We start from the raw sequence: 20,039 nt of genomic DNA, 5'->3' as shown, positions 1-20,039 counted from the left end.
AAAGGCTGGCACATAGCAAATGCCCCCAAAGAATCCTCCATAAATATAAAGGCTCCCATATTGCCTTCGATTAAGTGTAATGGCCTCCACATATTCTTCCACATAGTATAATTCACCCCACACTGCCTTCCACAAAGTATAATGCACCCTACATTGCCTTCCACATAGCATAATGAGCCCCACATTGCCTTCCATTTAGTATTATGTGCCAGACAGTGTCTTCCAGATAGTATAATACACCCCACATTGCTTTCCACATACTATAATGCACCCTGAACCCTACTAGGCCCTCGAAACAATATAATGCCCACACAATGTACTCAAGGAGCCTTCTCCATAGCAGTCCCAACTTTCTGGAACAAACTCCCCCCACAGCTTCGTATTTCCCCTACCCTACTGGCATTCCATAAAGACCTTAAGACTTATGTGCCGCCTCTGTGTCAGCAGCCGGGCTGCTCGGATCCGGATCCGCGGTGGCTCGAGGTATCTCCGGACCCTGGGGCCGGGGTTGCGCGGCCACTCGGAATAAAGGGGGGATATTTACACGGGGTGTTATGTTTGAAGTTTGTGATGCCACCCGTGGTGTGTGGTAAAGTGGAGTACCACCCCTGCAGTTGGGAGTACCCAGTGGCGATGGTGTGGGCAGCCAGGTGTTTAACCCCTCAACGGGTTGGGGGAATGCCCCGGCACTCGATGATGGTGACAGGGAGGTGCCGTTGGGACTGTAAGGGTCACTTATGTACTCACTCAGTCCAATAACGCTGACACCGACAACTGTGGTAAACCAAAGTTCTTGACACCACTGCCGCTGGGAGGGAGCACGCCTGGATCCCGTGCCCGATGGTGTTGCCTGTTAGTCTGTGACCTTTGCCTTGGCACCTCGTTTTCTAGTTGGTCCCTTTAGTGTGAAACTAATCGGGTCCCGCTCACCAGTATGGCTAACTGGGTGAGCTTGCTCTCAGGGTTCACGCTTGGGATTTTCTGGACCGTGTGAGTGGAAAGTCCTATCCCCCTCATTGCGCTAGTACCCCAATTTTGGAGTGGGTGGAGAACAGATCTTGAAGGCTCCCTTCTCATCGGGTAAATTGCCAGGACACCTGAAGCTACTTCCTGACCTAGGGTCCACGTACCTCGTCATGCCCTGGCCCCTGTCCGGTGATGGCACAATGCCTCCGGCTGTCCTCCTCGACAGTCCGTGCCCCTTGTCATGATCCCCTGCAACCGGGGTCCAGCTCAGCTCTTACTAGGCCCAGACCAACGTCTGCCACCTAGTAGTTCCAAGGAGTCCAGCTCCTGACCTCCTCTCACTTTCACCTCCAACACTGCACTGTTCTGCTCCTGACACTCCTGACCTCCCCTTAACCAACCCCCAAGTGGGCGACCCTATTCCACTCAGGCCGTCCACTGGTGTGTCTGGTGGGTGTGGTGCAGAGTGTTCCTAGGATTTTGATTAACTTGTTCTTAGCAACACCAAAGGTCAGGGACCCGTAACCAAGGAGGAGGTGGATATTGTACAGGAGGGCAGATTGCACAATACCCTGTGACGACCTGATATGCCAGGGCGTCACACTTACCTATGTCGGCAGGATTGGGACTGTTAGTATTGACTACGGCTAATAATTTATAAAATAAATTGGTATAAATAGGGCATGTTTGTTGGGTTTTTAATGTTTTTTAAGGTTAATTGAATGTATGTATAATGTTTTTATTTGTTTAAAACTTTGTATTTTACATTTATGTGTTGTGAGCCGCACGGAGTCTTTGGAGAGGGGCGGCATACAAGTTTGACAAATAAATAAATAATGATTTAAAAAAGAAAAAAAAAATACTCACCTCTCCTCATTCCCCCACTGCTCCAGTCTCGAACCAAACGTCCACTGATTTAGACTTGGCCCTAACCCCAATGGAAGTCTCTGACAGTTTGAGTCTCTGCCCACATACAGACAGCCATAAGCAGAATATTTCCGGGGGAGGGTGGGCAAAGTTTTTCCATTTCTTTGTTTGCTGCAAGCGGCTCGCACTGGGCTGATTAATGAGCATACCTGAGTACAGCAATGCTCGCGCAAGTGGTCAGCATACGTAAAGCATCGGAACTTCGAACTGTTTTTTTTTTTTAAGTCAGTATTCGGTTTGAAAACCGAACACCTAACATCGGGTTCGCTTATCCCTAGGCATCGTGCCTGCTGCTTTGAAAAGTTTGAAACGTTTTTCATGCATTTGTCATGCATTGTATAATATGTAAATAATTTTTGCCTTGTATATAGATGTAAATCATTATTTATATACTGTGGGGGCCGGGGAGGACTGGTAGGCCCAGGAGGTGGATCCACTGGACCGAGCACCCCACCTGGAGGGCAGGGTACACGGTAGCTGGAGCACTAGCGTGGCAGGAATGGGAAGAACCAGGTCACCAGGGTCATAGAGTCCCATAGGACAGTACAGGAACAGGTGCAGGTATCAGGAAGCAAAGACAGGACCAGGTCACTAGGGTCACAGCGTACTTTAAGGCAGTAATATAGGAAACAGGAACAAAAGGACCTGAGCACCTAGCTCACAAGACAAAGCAAAGAAACACAAGCGATGATCAGGCCCCACCCACATGGAAAGGCCAGTCTTATATACCCAGCACAGCCTCAGGTCATTTCCTGTAGCAGCAGTGCTGGGCCTATAAGACCAGCTGAGTGGGCGCGACCCGGTCCTATACAGAACATTAGTCAGAATCAGACTCCTGAGAACAGGAACAGGACTCTGGGGAGCATGAGCGGGAGCAGCAGGCATGACCGGTGGACGCGTGAACAGGACCAGTGAAGAAGGAGCGGTGGTGCGCTGGCGAGGCTGGATCAGTGGGTACAGAGCGGTGGTGCGATGCAGGGACCGGCTCAGTGAGAAAGGAGCGGTGGTGCGATGGTGAGATCAGCTCAGTAGGTAAGGAGCGCTGCTGGGACACCGGGATTGTGACATATACACAGTTGGTGATTATTCTTTGTCTTCTTGTTTTTCCTAGCGATATGTGACCAAGGTCCAAGAAAGGACCGAAATGTTTTCAATTGTCGCTATTTATGTCCTGTCTTCTGAATTGTTTTGTTTTTAACAGGCAATAAAAAATTAGCATCCACTTAATAAACTAGTCTGTTTGGTTCCTAACTAAGAGAGTGCAGTATATAATTATATATTGAATAGTCCAGATACAGAGGGAGAATGATGGAATATCCACTCCCCTTCCCCTCATTGTTTTCAACTATGTAGGCATCCATGATGGATATCTGTGATCTCATTATTACAAAGCATACAAGACACCTCCACTGCAATGTGTGTTGTGCAAGAACTGATAAATCTTGTGATGACCCAACTTGTTGACTCTGATATTTTGACTGGACATCCACCTCTTGGCTTTTAAATGGATGGACAGACTTAATTTCTTATTCTTCCAACTGTCATGACACTCACATGATGCAGTGTTTACATTTCCTTGCCTGAGAGACCGCTATCAATGAGCTGGATGATGCTGTTTCAATTTTCTTAGGAAATCTTCTTCATGGCAGCTCCTCGATTCAAACCAGTGACCTTTCTCTTGAGAATCATCCTGATAACACACTGAGCTATTAGGGAATGTGAGAACAGGTTTTAATTTGTAGTATACAGGATGAAAAATATTTTTAATACAGTAGAAAAACAGTAACCATGCAATGACATGACAAGAAGCTGCATAACTAATCATGTGCTAAATAGTTACAAATCAAATCTATGTATGAGATAGCCAAGACGATTGTCTATAAAATGATGGTAGTCTCACGTTTGAAGCTGTAATGGATCGTGAAATATGGAGCTTGAAAGTCAAAAGTTCAAAACATTGTTACCTTTTTGCTTGTCAGTGTTGACCAGGATGGGGGACATATATATCAGGATGGGAATCATATATACCAGAATAAGTGATATATGTACCAGAATGGGGATCATATGTACCAGGAGGGAGAACATACATACCAGAATGGAGGACATAAAGTATATACTTAAAAGCTGCCTAGGATGGGGGACATTAGTATAGAATTGGGAGACTTTATCCCTATAACAGTGTCAGAAGAAGATTCCACCAATAATAGTGTGTTATAACCACATTTTTACTTGTTTTCCTCCTATTTTCTTCCTCTAAAACTTAGGTGCATCTTATGTTCTGATGCATCATATTGTCACGCTAGGTATGGGGAAGTACCAAACGCATGGTGAAAGGGAAGGGACGAGAAACCCTCTGTCTAGGGAAAGGAAAGATGGTGACTCCTGACCAAACCAACTACTGGTCCCTGGGGTCCTTCACCACCCTAGATAGTTTCCACACCTATATGGATACCTGACCCTAGGTGTCCCTATTTTTTGGCCCTGAATAGGGAATGAATGGGATGAGCTCTTCGTCAACCCCACTAACCACCATAGATGCCACAAGGAGGACACACCCCTGTGTGAAAATGCATGAACTACTTATCTACAGAAGGCTCAAGTAAAAGTTCAGCAAAACTTTCTGCAGCAATACCACAGAAGCGTAAAAGCCACCTGCTTGCACCCAGGGTTTGAATAAACTGAAAAATATCACCAGCACCAGTCCAATGGAAGGAAGTGGTATATAAGCACCAAGAGAATGCTGTTGGTCAGCAGCTGGATAGAAGGCGAGCTCCTGCTGGGTCCAAAAGGGGAGAGATGAATCCAGCAGGAACGCTACCTATACCAATTAATACTGACAGCAATAATAATGGAAAGTCAGAGAGCATATTGTGCAGCCAAACGCTGTAACCTTCTATGGCCAAAAAACACATCACTGTCACCCGTAACACACCCGTGACACTTATAGTCTGAAAAAAACGGTAGCCAAATAAATAAATAATTAAATAAAAAAAATGGCTTGAGGGTCCCCCTATTTTTGATAATCAGCCAAGGTAAAGAAGATAGCTGGAGGCTATTATTATCAAGCTGGGAAGGTATATGTTTATTGGGCCCTTTCCAGCCTAAAAATACTAGCCCACAGCTACCCCAGAAGTGGTGCATCACATTAGATGCGCCAATTCTGCCACTTTGCCTATGCTCTTCCTGACTGCCACTGCACCGGGACAATCAGGGTAATATTTTTGGGGGGCTGATGTCAGCTGTTTAATGGCAGCTGGCATGAAGCCCAGGGGTTAGTGATGGAGAAGCATCTATCAGACACCCACATTACTAACCCATTAAGTATAAAGATAATAAAACACACCCAATTTTTTTTATTTTAAAAAACACTTCACGACTCTTGCTCTGGTTCACCAATTTATAAGAGAAAAAAAGCCATGCAGCTCCGAAGTAGTCCACCGAATCCGACATAGTCCACAAATGGGAACTTGAAAGACATAAATAAAGAAAGGTAAAGAGATAAAAACAAGAGACAGTCCCTCGTTCACCAATTTATTTGAAAAAAATCCCCGCAACTCCGACATAGTCCATGGCGTTCCCATGATGTTCACCGATTCTGTAGCACAACCTTTGGAGCCTTGTTCTGAGAACGACACCTCATACGTCACTCCCGGTCAGGATGTGCTGTGCCTAGTTGCTGGGTTTCATAGAGCGCAGCCTGACCGATAGTGTGACCTATGAAGCGTCATTCTGAGAACAAGGCTTTATATGTTGTGCTACAAAATCGGTGGATGTCGTGGTAGCTAAGTAAGAGCTGTATGGATTTTTTTTAATATTTTGTTGAACTAGGGACTGTCTCTTGTTTTTATTTCTTAAAAAGAGAGAAAGAGATTCATATCACAGTTACTGATGATAACTGCACAGCTCCTATCACGCAATTCACAAATCACAGTTCAACTTTGTAATTATATAGTTAGAAAGCATTAGCTTATTTAAAAGAATTTACAGGGAAGAATAATTACAATATTACCACAGCAGGTAGAGATGGTACTGATGTAATCTGCTCATCTGATGCTAATGCATCATGGGATGTAAAGCAGAACATCAAGGAATAAAATCCATGATGAAATCTGGGAATCAACAAAGAGTGTGAAGAGCAACAAAGACAGGGCTGAATAACATCGAATTAAGTACACCATGTATAAAATCAGGTGGGTTGTACAGAGATGGAAAAAATCACCGTAGTGTTTCTTCAAGGATGAGTTCTTATAGGGTTTTCTATATTTAAGATTTTTTTTCCAAAGACTTAGTATGTATAAAAATAGAATAATGTGCCACACTTACCAGCAGTCGCTTGAATGTTTAACACATTTTACTTACCTCCTAAAATGCTGTTTAAAATATAGGTTATGAAACGTGGAAGGTTTTAAAATATGCAATCACTTTATTGTTCTACTCACAATATTTGTAACAAATTGCCTTCCACATTGTCCTTCTCTCACCCTTGCTTGGAATCTTAATACATTTTACCAATAAAATCTAATAGCCATTTATCATTGCCCTGTAAGCCTGCCAACAGGTATACTTCATGTTACAATTGTTTACTGAATGATTGTATTCTAGAGGTATATCTCTTGAAATACTCACATATAATTTTATTACTTATTTACCCATTCTATAGGCATTTCTCAAGGGTTTAAACAGATATTCTTATTTGTGGAAGAAAGATGTTGAAGCAGAATTTCAATATTTCCTGCATGGAAAGCAAATGGTAAAAACATTCCCAAATCAAGAACAGGCTGGGAATACGATGCCATTAAAAAATGAGTAAGTAATAAATGCCTTCTTGCATTGTATCTTCTCCTTACTATAACCTTAAAATTCTGTTTCAGAAGGCATAGTAAATGTTTACTTTACAGTGTAATATGTAATATTGGATTTCAATAAGCTAACTCAAGTATGTAAAGCCATGATTAATCCAGAAGGCATTCAAAAAAATGTATATATGGAATAATGATAAATCCACAATATTGTTAGATGGTAATAGCTATGAAGGAAATTAGTGAACTGATCAATATTTGATCATTACACAACACTAAAGGCTGCTTTACATGCGTCGATATCTCGTGCGATCGCATTTGCGATCGCACCCGCCCCCATCGTTTGTGTGGCACGGACAATTTCTTGCCCGTATCGCACAAAGTCTTAAACCCCCGTCACACGTATTTATCTTCCAAACGACCTCGCTGTGGGCGGCGAACATCCACTTCATGAAGGGGGAGGGACGTTCCGCGTCACAGCGACGTCACACAGCGGCCGCCCAATAGAAGCGGAGGGGCGGAGATGAGTGGGATGTAAACATCCCGCCCACCTTCTTCCTTCCGCATTGCCGGTCGGACACAGGTAAGCTGTGTTCATCGTTCCCGGGGTGTCACACGGAGCGATGTGTGCTGCCTCAGGAACAATGAACAACTGGACGTTCGTTTTATAGAAAATGAGCAATGTGTCAACGAGCAACGATAAGGTGAGTATTTTTGCTCGTTCACACTCGCTCGTAGCTGTCACACGCTACGATATGTCAAACGATGCCGGACGTGTGTCACTTACGACGTGACCCCGACGACATATCATTTGATATATCGCAGCGTGTAAAGCCCGCTTTACTCTAGAGACTTCTAATATTCACAGTCATTTTAGTAGGGGGTACTTTTTCCTTATAATACAAATTGCAACCGCTAAGGAACCTAAAGGGGTTTTCCCATGAGCAAAGTACCTTTTAATCAATAGATCTTGAAATATTAATAAGTTCTGTAATTGGATGTGTTTAAAAAAATTGTTCCTATGCTAAGATAATCTTAGAAATGTGCCCCTGCTATATACTGTGTAATGGCTGTGTCTGACCATGTGATCTGGTGTAGCTCATGATTGTAAATGCACAGCTCCTGGCCAGGGTAGAAAGAATAAATGATTATGCTGATGACATGGCAGGGACTCTCAGCTGTTTGTTTGTGTTAGGTAACATATTGTCCTGCTTGTTTTATCACAGCAGTTAGTGCTTCCGGAGTTGTGTATGTGCGTCCATGAACTACAGAAGCTCTACATGGTCAGACCGATCAAATAACACTGTACATAGCAATTAATTTTTAGGTGGAAACAGGATCTTTATGTCAACTACTTCTTAAAAGATTTACAGCCACTGCCTGGTTCAGTAAACCCCAAAACATTGAGCCCCCATAAAAATGCCACCACACTGTTGCCCAAATGGTATAATACTACACCTAAGTAATCCCATTACCTTCCAAACAGTGCCAGCCACAATGTTAACAAAATTTAGCAATCTGTTATAGATGACATCTGAATACTAATACATTCCCATTCTGACTTAGCGACAATTCTACTGATATGAAGACTCACAACAGTTCATTGATAGCAGCAGAAAGAGCTTTCATTTTGCCTACAGTTACAGAAGTGATTGGAGGACCATTGTTAGAAGACTTTGACTCGGAAATTTCTACATGTGAGGTTAGTTGTTATTTCATTTATTTATAGCCTATTTTTTAGCTAACATGTTGGTGTTTAATTGCTATTTCTTTGCTATGTAGTTGATATATATCTCATAAAAGGGGTTGATTATGTAATTGACTTTTGGTTTTTAGTGTTTTAGCACCAACATTCCTCTTGATATCAGTTGATCTTAAGGGCTAAGATTAATTTACGAAGATTCCATGTCTTCTGTGTACCCTGTAATATTCATGATATGTTTTAGTTATATTTTCCAAAGAAATGTTTTTACTTATTACCAAAATATCCTGTAATGTTATTTTCCTAATGTCAGGAGGCCAGACACAGCATTCAGAGTCTTCCAGATCATCAGCAATGCAGATGGATTCAAATAGATTTTCATCCCATCAAACAGGTTCTCAATGCATATACCCACCAATGGATGTGGACCTTTACAAAGTACCTCATAGACCAGGTGACTTGCTATTCTTGGTTTGTTGTGCCAGTCTTAAAGTGAATGTATCACCAGGTTTTTGCTACCCCATCTGAGAGCAGCATGATGTAGGGACAAAGACCCTAATTCCAGCGATGTAACACCTATTGTGCTGCTTTGCTGTAGTTTTGATAAAATCAACCTTTTATCTGCTGCAGTTCTCTAAATACTGAGCTCTATATAAACCGACCCACACTAGTATTAGAAAGCTTTGTCTGTGCCCTGTGCATAGGCAGAAAGCTGCAAATCACTGATGGGGGTGGGGTAATACAGAGCTCATGAATACGAAGGACTACATGATAGCAGGCTTAAAATGGAATAAGTAAATTGTGCCCCACTGTCAATCGAGTATCTACAAGGTTAAAATTGGATTAAAAGAGTCTTTTTGACATAATCGGCCTCCCAAAAATGTAATAGTGGGTGCCGATGGTTGTCATGGTGCTCTGAGATTATCTGATGATCCCAAAGCATGGTGGCCTGTTAGATCATGATATGACCATAGTCTAATAGGCTCTGTTCTGTACACAAGTATAATAGTACTTATAACAAACAATGTAAAATAAATACATTTTTGTAAAATATTGTTTTTAGTGTGTAACAATAGCAAAGCATAAAAAGATGATAGAAGTCTGGTATCGCTTTAACCTTAGTAACTTGAAGAATAAATTGGTTTTATTACTTTAACCACAAAGTGTACCATACAAAATTAAAAGTAAAAACAATAACTGAATTTCTGTTTTTTATTTATTTTGCATATAAAAAAATCTGAATAAAAAAACTGATAAAAAATGCTTTATATCCCAAAATGGTACCCAAAAAAATCTTCAAATCACAACACACAAAATAAGCCCTCATATACCTCTGTTTGCCCAAAAAAATAAAAAAATTACAGCTCTCAGAGTATAGTGACAAAAAAACTATTCATTATAAAATAAAAAAACATTTTGTGTGGTAGCAGCAAAAGATAAAAAACCCAATATAATTCTGTTATCGCTGTAATCACACTGACCTAAAAAATAAAGCATTGTTATCACTTACACAGTACGGTGAGCTGCGCAAAAATAAAAATAAGAACTATTCTTGCACTGCTATCTATTTGATCATTCTAGCTCCAAAAATTAGAATAAGACTCGGTTCACATTTAACCTGGGCTCTCCGCTGAGCACTTACGTCGAGGATGTCCGTGTAAATAAAATAAAAATGCAAGCTCTCAATGGAATCACTCACTATAATGGTCTAGTCTTTATTCCGGTGGTGTCCCGTCATTTTGGGCATCTTTTTAGCGCACAAGTGTGGATGACTACAGTTCTGTGCACACCTTAAAACAGATGGATACCACCAGAACAGATGCCAAGGAGAGTCCGTAGTGTTTCCATCTGCTTCATTTTAGTGAGAGGTTCCATCGGGGGTTTCACCTGAATTGCATTTTTGTAGGATTTACATGAAAACCCCAATGCTAGTGCCCAGCGTAGATCACAACAATGTGATACCAGCCTTATACTGAAAGTGATCAAAATATATTGTGTACCCCAAAATGTTACCAGTAAAACCCCTAACTAGTCCCTGAAAAAACTGCTCCCATTCAGGTCTATCATCTGTCATGGGAAATATAGGGGGTCCTAATGTTATTGTTAAAACAAAGGCTTTGGAAAAGTGACAGCACCCACCCACTTAAGTAATATCCTGTGAAATCTGCATTCACATATCCAAATGTCACCCTCATTCTTGTGCCTAAACCACAGTAAGCTGCATTTTTGTACTGTGGGAGAGCTCTATTAACAATTTACAGGGTGCATATCGCCGAAAGCACAAGCTGGGCACAACGTATGGTCACTAGGCTGGCATATATTATTATTATTATTTATTATTATAGCGCCATTTATTCCATGGCGCTTTACAAGTGAAAGAGGGTATACGTACAACAATCATTAACAGTACAAAACAGACTGGTATAGGAGCAGAGAGGACCCTGCCCGCGAGGGCTCACAGTCTACAGGGAAGGGGTGATGGTACGATAGGTGAAGACAGAGCTGGTTGCGCAGTGGTCTACTGGACTGAGGGCTATTGTAGGTTGTAGGCTTGTTGGAAGAGGTGGGTCTTGAGGTTCCTCTTGAAGCTTTCCACAGTAAGGGAGAGTCTGATGTGCTGAGGTAGAGCATTCCAGAGTATGGGGGATGCACGGGAGAAATCTTGTACGCGATATGCAATTCTCCAAAAAGAAGCATGGCGTGGATGTTACAAAATAGTCACTGCAGCTATAGATTAATTCATTGAAAGGTGCAATTTTTGCAGTGGGGTTACTTTTGGGGGGGTTTCTGCTTTTTTTTTGCATCTCAGGAGCTCTGCAAATCAACACATTGTTCAAATTTTCGTTCCAAAAGTTAAATAGTGCTCTATGCTTTCAAAATGTTGACACGTGCCAAAACATTGTTTTTAACCACATATGCAACATAACTGTGTTTGGGAAAAATTGCATAAGAAATTATGGTAACGAATTTGGGGCTAAAACAATATTTTAGCTGAAAAAAAATAAATTTCCTTTTCACATCCGCATTTTAACAAATTCTGTGGAGTACCTATTGGTTCAAAGTGCTGAAAACACCATTAAATGAATTCCTTGATTGGTTTAGTTTCCAAAATGGGGTCACTTGTGGGGGAATTTCTGCTTTTTAGGTACCTGAGAACTCTGCAAATTCAACATGGTGCCTGCATTCTATTTCAACCAAATTTGTGTTCCAAAATTTAAATGATACTCCTTCCCCTCTGAGCTCTGATCACAGCGTGCTCCGAAGAAACTGGGTAACAAATTGTGGGGTACAGTTTTTGGTTCTAAAGTGAAAAAATTGGGGCTAAAGCAACATTTTAGAGGAGAATTTTTTTTCTTCATTGCATTAATTCCTGTCTGTGTAGCAATTGAAGGGTTGAAAAATTTCCTGTCAGCAGTTTTGAAGTATTTGAGGGTATCATTTTGGGACGTTTCCAATATATAGGCCTCTCAAAGATCAATTTAAATCTGAGTAGATCCCTAAAGAAACAGGTTTTGTAAATTTCTTGAAAAAATGACAAACTGCTGCTAAACGTTTAACCCTTCTAACATCCTGACAAAATAAAATGACGTTTCAAAAATGATGCCAATTTAAAAAAGAAGTATGGAAAATGGTATTTATTCACTATTTTGTACAGCAAGACTAACTGGTTTAAGGACATAAAAATTAAAAGTTTGAAAATTCCAAAATGTTCTAAATTTTTGCCAAAACTCCAATGTTTTAACAAATAAACACAAAACATATCCACCTAAATTTACCACTAACATAAAGTGCAACATGTCACAAAAAGCAATCTTAGAATCACTCGGATTTGTTGAAGTATTCCAGAGTTGTTGCTGCTTAAGCGGACTTTACATGCAACGACATCGCTAACGAGATATCGTTGGGGTCACGGAATTCGTGATGCACATCTGGCCTCATTAGCGAAGTCGTTGCGTGTTAAACGCAGGAACGACCGTTAACGATCAAAATTACATTGACACGTCGTTCATTTCCCGAATATCGTTACTGTTGCAGGACGCAGGTTGTTCGTCATTCCTGCGGCAGCACACATCGCTATGTGTGACATTGCAGGAACGAGGAACATTACCATACCTGCGGCCGCCCGCAATGAGGAAGGAAGGAGGTGGGGGGATGTTCGGCCCGCTCATCTCCGCCCCTCCGCTTCTATTGGGCGGCCGCTAAGTGACGCCGCTGTGACGCCAAACGAATCGCCCCCTTAGAAAGGAGGTGGTTCGCCGGCCACAGTGACGTTGCTAGGAAGGTAAGTTCATGTGACGGGTGTTAGCGATGTTGTGCGCCACGGGCAGCGATTTGCCCGTGACGCACAACCGACGGGGGCGTGTGCTTTCACCAGCGACATCGCTAGCAATGTCGCTGTGTGAAAAGCCTGCTTTAGAGTGACACTGGTCAGATATCAAAAATTTGGTCTGGGCATTAAGGTCAAAATTGGTTGCTGAGGGGTTAAATACAAGGAAACATGACAAGGTGAAAATGAAAACACGCTTTTATCAGGAAACCTTGTCAGGTTACAGGCACACAGGAGTTTTGGGTTTGTTAGTGTATGTGTTAGCCAAGATTTTTCATGAGACATCTTGTGTGATGTCTACTTTGTTGAGGTTTTATTGCAAGGTCCCATCTGGTCTGTTGTATCAATTGTAGTGCAGAAATTGCAGTTACAAAATGTTAAATCTGTGATCGCCGTGCCATAAACACAGCAGAATGCCAACATTTCGTATGAGATCTGCAAATAAATTTCAAGTGCATATTACGGTATTTACTTGCAAATGTAAACCCTGCTGTCATGAGATCTACTAGTCAGGCAAAATTTAGATCAGACACAGGTGGTTAAAATCTATTTTTTATATAAAAAAGTATAATCATAAGTCTCTCCAAAAAGTAATAGTTTGAAAAAAACTAGCTGTATTGTATTTACACACCAGGATAATACTAAAAGGTGCTAAACACCTGTTTACAAAAAGCACTTTTATGGAATATTTATGCTAAAAGTCGTTTTCCTAAAAAAAGATTTTCTACTCTCCAGCAGTGCCTAGATTAAAAATAACTAAATTGAACATTAATCATCTGCTGCTGCTCCTGTGCTGGCACTACATTGCCCCTGTACCCGTGACCACTGTTGCCAGTCATTGGGTTCAGCAGTCTCGTATTGATGACCTTGACATCACCGAGACCATGCGCCAGAACAGCAAAGGGTGGGTAGCGTTCAGTTTGTTACTTTTAGCTCTGGTAGAACTGGGAAGATAAAAATATTTTGGAAAACCACTTTAGCAAATAGTTAGTCATTATTACTTATTATTATCACTATTCGGTACACATTTTCTTTATTGTAGACTTCTGCTTCATTAAAAAGCTTGGATTCTTTTCTAAGAAGGTCTGAACCTCAGATAGAAAGTATTACAGGGGAAGAACGGGATACCGGATCTTTCATGAAGATGATGCGTCTTTTTAATGAGGTACAAACGTTTCTTTAAATATATTGTATAGTACTGATTTCTATCCAGGTATTATCTGTTCCACCATATCAACAGGTCAAAGGTATTTGTGTCAGGGAATATTGATACTTTTGACTGAGATATTGCTACAATTTTATACAGTGTAGGCAGTTTTACATAATCTGGTCAATTATACCACAAGGCTAAAATCTTTTACTCACTGCAACATTGTACCAGAGGACTGAGCCAGGAAATTGATTTGTGTTGCCAATGTCTGCAGTGTTGGAGTGTCGGACTGGGGAGCCAAGGGCTCACCAGTAACATTGACTCCGGAGGCTCACTGTTCAGCTGCATACAAATATTACATTACCTTCTTTCACAAATTTACCTGTCTGTCAATGAGTGATGAGCAGATATGAGCGAACCAGAGGAAGGTCGGTTTGGTGGGTTCAGCTGGACTTAAGATAAAGTTCAGTTAGGGACCTTGACTTTACCTGAACCCCAATGGAAGTCACTAATTGAGCAGTTTGGGTCTCCGCCCACATATAGCTTGCCATAACCAGATCACTTTTTTGGGCGGGTGAAAGAGGTTTTTCGATTTTTTTTGTTTTGTGCACATTACATCCAATCTTGCTGTTGTTACCCCAAGTGGGAGACGATCAAACACTGCAAGCAGCTTGCATTGGGCCGAGCACCGAGCTTACCTGAGCACAGCAATACTTATGTGAGTGGTTTGCATACGTAAAGAACCCAAACACTATTTTTTTTGTAAAGCCTATGTTTGAGACAAACACCGAACATCGAACCTTGGGTTCGCTCATCTCTAAACATGAGATTCTGTTTTTGTCCGTACATGGTGAATCAAATATATTGGGCCATCTATTGCTCATGTTGGGTGGTAAATGGCTTACCTCTGTAAACAGGCCTACCGGGGGGATTCATCTGTTCCCCTGTGGGCCAGTCTTAAGGGTGCTTTACACGTTGCGACATCGCTAGCGATTGCTAGCAGTGTCGAGCGCTATAGCACCCGTCCCCGTCGTTCGTGCGATATGTGGTGACTGCTGCCGTAGCGAACATTATCGCTACGGCAGCGTCACAAGCACATACCTGGTCAGCGACGTCGCTGTGACTGCCGAACAATCCCTCCCTCAAGGAGGAGGTGCGTTCGGCGTCATAGCAACGTCACTAAGCGGCTGTCCAATAGAAGTGGAGGGGCATAGATGAGCGGGACGTAACATCCCGCCCATCTCCTTCCTTCTTTTCCGGTGGACGCAGGTAAGGAGATGTTCGTCGCTCCCGCGGTGTCACACATAGTGATGTGTGATGCCACAGGAATGACGAACAACATCGTACCAGCAGCAGCAACGACATTACGGAAATGAGCGACGTGTCAACGATCATCGTTTTTGAACGATTTTGCGATCGTTGATCGTCGCTCATTGGTATAACACGCTGCGATGTCGGTAACGGCGCCGGATGTGCGTCACTAACGACGTGACCCCGACGAAATATCGTTACCGATGTCATAGCGTGTAAAGCACCCTTTAGTTTGAATGTCTATATCTCTCAGAAGATTGTCTACACTGGTTACAAACCTTCAGCCTTGAGAAATATCAGCTTTATTTCTGTTGACAGTATGGTGGCCAAGTACTTAGCATTGTTGCCTTTCAGCACTGGATTCTTGGATTGAATCTCACAAAGGACTATGGGCCTGATTAATTAAGACTGGCATTGTACACGCTAGTCTTAATAAAGGAGTGTATATTAGTAAGATACGCCTAAGTCATCTAGAGGTGCACTCCACTTAATGAATTAGGCATTTCTTTCAAGTGATATGCCAGAAATGTTACCCCACTCAGAAATCTGAGGTACATTTCTGGCCAATTTACACTATTATATTTTGATGAATGAGACATGCTAAGCCACTCCCCTTTTCGCCCAGCCCCTCTCATTTTAGTGACGTTGGCTGAGACTGGCTTAACATTGATAAAAGTCCCAAATGTTTGTGCAACTTCTTGTTTCATTAAAAAAAATTACATTTCTGGCATAAACACCTTAATGAATTGGGCCCAACTCCAAAATGTAGTTTGTATGTTGTTATCACGTATGCAACGGTCTCCTTGGGGGTAATTCGGTTTCCTCCCACAATCCAAAAATATACTGATAGCTTCATTGGCTTTCTATGGAATTGACCCTAGTGAGCATATAGAGAGATGTGTGCTTAAATGGCAGCCAATGACCCCCCCCCACCCCCACTTTATTACTTTCCACATAGGAGTTTGCAGTGGTTCAAGCTCAGTATGAAAACACAGGAATTTGCATTCACTTAAATAAAGCAGAGATCAATATTATTATAGATAATACTTGCAAAAATACTGGGATAAAAATCTCTCTAAATGTATACATTGCAGTAACAGAAAAAGCCTGTAGGTATTGTATTTAGATGCGGCTAGACCCAGTGTCACTGGATGTGCCTTATTCATTGCAGTCAAATACTACATATCCGCACATTACACTGATATTCCCTCTACAATGTGTCAATAACTATAAGCGGCTCGGTGAGGCATGCATCTTTTTGTTATAATTAAACAAATGAGGTATCAGTCCTGCTGGCAGGAGCCTAAGACATCCTTTCCGTTGACCTGTTTTGTTTCCGCTAATGTGATCTGTTTAACATAACTGGATGTGACTACAATTAGTCCTGCCTGGCCTTTAGTACAGTCATACATCAAGTCTTGCCCTCAGCACACATTAATTAGAGGATAAATCCTTATTCAGGGATGTGCTGCCAATTCCCATGAGTGGTCAGTAGAGTTCGAGCTCTAGATTCATCAAAGAACCATGCCCCGTATCACAGACATTATGGGACTGTCTCATCTATTTGATCTGTGGTTAGGGCTATTTGACACATCCATGTTAAGATGACTTTTCTATTGAATAAGGTAGCAGAAGCACACAGTTGTGTGGTGCCCAATATGCATTGTACATCATGGCTCTTTCAGTATCGGCTGAATTTGATATACATTTATATCCTATCAAAGGAAGCATGACTACAACCAGTCAATAATATAAAAAGTAACTCATTGAAAAAATGATAATAAAAACATCTTTAAAAATACAGTAGAAGGAATGCACATAATGTAGAGAAAAAGCTGAGTAATTTGAAACCACAAGGTATGGTGTTATGCCCATGCAAATATAAATTAGAACATAAATGTATAGGATGTTGTGAACACTTGTGAATGGCACCAAGTATAAGAAAGTGCAGACAATACAAGTGCAAAGTGTCAGCCAATAATATAGAACATTAGTTAATTAGAAAACAATCAGTGTGTTGACGTTCAAAAGCAATGTTGTAAAAGCATAGAAAAATGTATGTATTACTTATTGGAGTCAGTCAACATGATACAGAATCGTACCCAGATAGTAAAACACAAATATAAGCAATGCATCTTTAGCTCAATACCAGCCAGAGTAGAAGGGAATCAGGATTCCCAGCCCACCCAACGCACTTATTGCAAAGCATCCCTGATGAAGCACGTTGGGTGAAACTCACATCACGCAGGCTATAATGATAATTATATACAATACATTTTTATATGCTTTTGAATGTCAGAACCCTCATTTTATAATTAATGTCCAATATTATTAGCTGTTACTTTGCACTGTATTGTCTAAACTAACTTGTTCTTGGAGCCATTCATAAGTGTTCAATGCATCATATCATACTTTTTTGTTATTATTTATGTTTTTTACATTTGCATACCTTGGCGTTTCATGTTGCTCCGTCCTTTTTTATCTTTTGCGTTACATTGTGGCATTCCTTGTACTGTATTTCTTAGGCCTCTTTCACACGTTAGTATTTTTCATCAGTGTGTCATCAGTATTTGGATGCCAAAACCAGGAGTGGAACTTTTAGAGAAGAACTATAATTGAAAGACTGACACCTGTTCTGTGCTTTGAAGACACTCCTGGTTTTGGCAGCCAAATACTGATGAAACACTGATGCAAAATACTAACATGTGAAAGAGGCCTAAAAGAGGTTTTTATTATTATCTTTTCAATAAAGTGTGTGACTTTTTATATTAGTGACAGGTTGTAGTCATGCTTTCATTCATAGACTGTCAGTGTTATATTGCATGAGATCTATATAAGGGATGTTTGGACTATATTGGGGTTATTATGGATTTGCAATATGCAAAATCCTTTTATAAAGGGCTCCAGGTACTGCTTCATTATGTTGGTACATTTAGGTGTCACCAGATTCCTAAAATTCATTAAAGGGAACCTGTCACCAGATTTTTGCATTCTAAACCAAAACTACCGCCTATAAAAGGTGCATATTGTCCCCTGACTTCCCCTTTAGACCCCATAAATACATTTTATAAAATTTCCTGGCATGTATGGTAACCTTTGGGTCTGTTCTGATGGACGTCCTATTTTGCAGCACTTTTCCCTGATTGTCGTCCTCCTTTGATAATTGACATGGATGATGCCTCTGGTAACATCCATGTAGCTGGTCAAAATCTTACGCCTGCGCAGAGACATTGCCGGCTCGTGCAGGAGCACTTCACTCTGGCCTATTGAGGGCCGAAAACATCCGTCTCTAGCCTGTTATCCAGTCTGGGAAAAGGGCAGAATTGTGTGTGTTTGAATGGTATTTACCGGCACTGGTCTTCCAGGAACCCAGGATTAGCACCACACCTGTTACTGGATGCAATACCATGTGGCGCCTGACACCTCAGGGGTGCCACACATGCAACATTTTAAAAGGGCAACATGTATCTAAAAATAGCACAAAAAAACCCACAATCAAACGTCATGTGATATTGTGATAAATTTGAGTAAAAGTTGCCAGTGCAAAAACCCACAAGACAAAAAAAAGGCAAACGAAGCATGTTTTTACTTTTTTTTAGCTTCAATTTCTTCATTACTTTTGCTAGACAAACATTTACATATTTTATATCAAGTTGTTTACGTTTTTGTATGTTTAATGCTTGCATACCATGTCTTACTAAATAAGGTTTCTTCTAAGCAAGTGGAAATGGAGGTGCAGTTCACTGTGTTGGAGAAGACGGTCACACTTTTAGGAAAGCATCAGGTGTCTCTCCCAGCAGAGAGTGATGTTCTTTATAGGACAATGCCAGCTCGTTGGAACAATATGAAAACCAAGGTGTCACTTGCCAAGCAACGTCTAGGTCCCAGGATACAGCAGGAAGCTGAAAGCGTCACCAAGGTAATGTTCCCTGCATTAATTCATTCATTTCAAAGACAGTCTGTTAAAGTATGTTGCTACTACATGAAAATATTGTATTCTTTATGTGTCTCCGAGGTGTGAGGAGGCTCTAATGCGGGCTTTGCACACTGCGACATCAATAACAATGTGTTACCGACGCTGCAGTGATAGTCCCCGCCCCGTCGCAGGTGCGATATCTTGTGATTGCTGCCGTAGCGAACATTATTGCTACGGCAGTTTCACATGCACTCACCTGCCCTGCAATGTCGCTCTGGCCGGCGAACCGCCTCCTTCCTAAGGGGGCAGGTCGTGTGGCGTCACAACGACATCACACGGCAGGCGGCCAATAGAAGCGGAGGAGCGGAGATGAGCGGGACGTAAACATCCCACCCCCTCCTTCCTTTCGCAAAGGCGGCTTGAGACGCGGTGACGCAGGTAGGAGTTGTTCCTCGCTCCTGCGGCTTCTCACACAGCGATGTGTGCTGCCGCAGGAACTAGGCACAACATCGTACCTGTGGCTGCTGCCAAATAATGGAAATGTCGGACCCTACACCGATGATACGATAACGATGCTTTTGCGCTCGTTAATCATATCAAACAGGATTTACACACTACGATATCGACTGCGACGCCGGATGTGCGTCACTTTCGATTTGACCCCACCGATATCGTACCTGCGATGTCGTAGTGTGCAAAGCCCGCCTTAGAAAGGCATCTACTCAATTATTTTTTTCCAAAGCATTTTAGTTCCAGGTCCTAATATTCTTTTGTGATGACAGAACATGGCACTCCTGAATAGTGGTGCACATTTAGGTGCCCAGCCCGTAGCAATCGAATACAGAAGACCTTGGCACTCAAGTTGAAATCCAAGAAAATGTATTCATAAGCACAATCCATATTGAAAACATAACGTTTTGGTCGATTCAAAGAGCAAAAAT

At 41.7% G+C, this 20,039-nt stretch overlaps 1 protein-coding gene across 1 annotated transcript in view; it reads left to right on the top strand.

Annotated features, from left to right (window-relative positions):
- LOC142291659 (uncharacterized) overlaps nt 1–20,039 on the top strand; it is a 1,021,181-nt gene that overhangs the window by 123,932 nt on the left and 877,210 nt on the right. The window contains exons 21-25 of the mRNA XM_075336344.1: nt 6,554–6,699; nt 8,259–8,394; nt 8,708–8,848; nt 13,764–13,886; nt 18,889–19,101. Coding sequence (XP_075192459.1) covers nt 6,554–6,699; nt 8,259–8,394; nt 8,708–8,848; nt 13,764–13,886; nt 18,889–19,101 — 759 coding nt within the window. The remainder of the gene's footprint in view (nt 1–6,553; nt 6,700–8,258; nt 8,395–8,707; nt 8,849–13,763; nt 13,887–18,888; nt 19,102–20,039) is intronic.

The sequence above is a fragment of the Anomaloglossus baeobatrachus genome, chromosome 2 (genome assembly GCF_048569485.1).
Source record: "Anomaloglossus baeobatrachus isolate aAnoBae1 chromosome 2, aAnoBae1.hap1, whole genome shotgun sequence".
In the NCBI taxonomy this organism is placed as follows: domain Eukaryota; kingdom Metazoa; phylum Chordata; class Amphibia; order Anura; family Aromobatidae; genus Anomaloglossus; species Anomaloglossus baeobatrachus.
The sequence above is the reverse complement of the archived record's forward strand: the minus strand, read 5'-3'. Positions and strand labels throughout refer to the sequence as shown.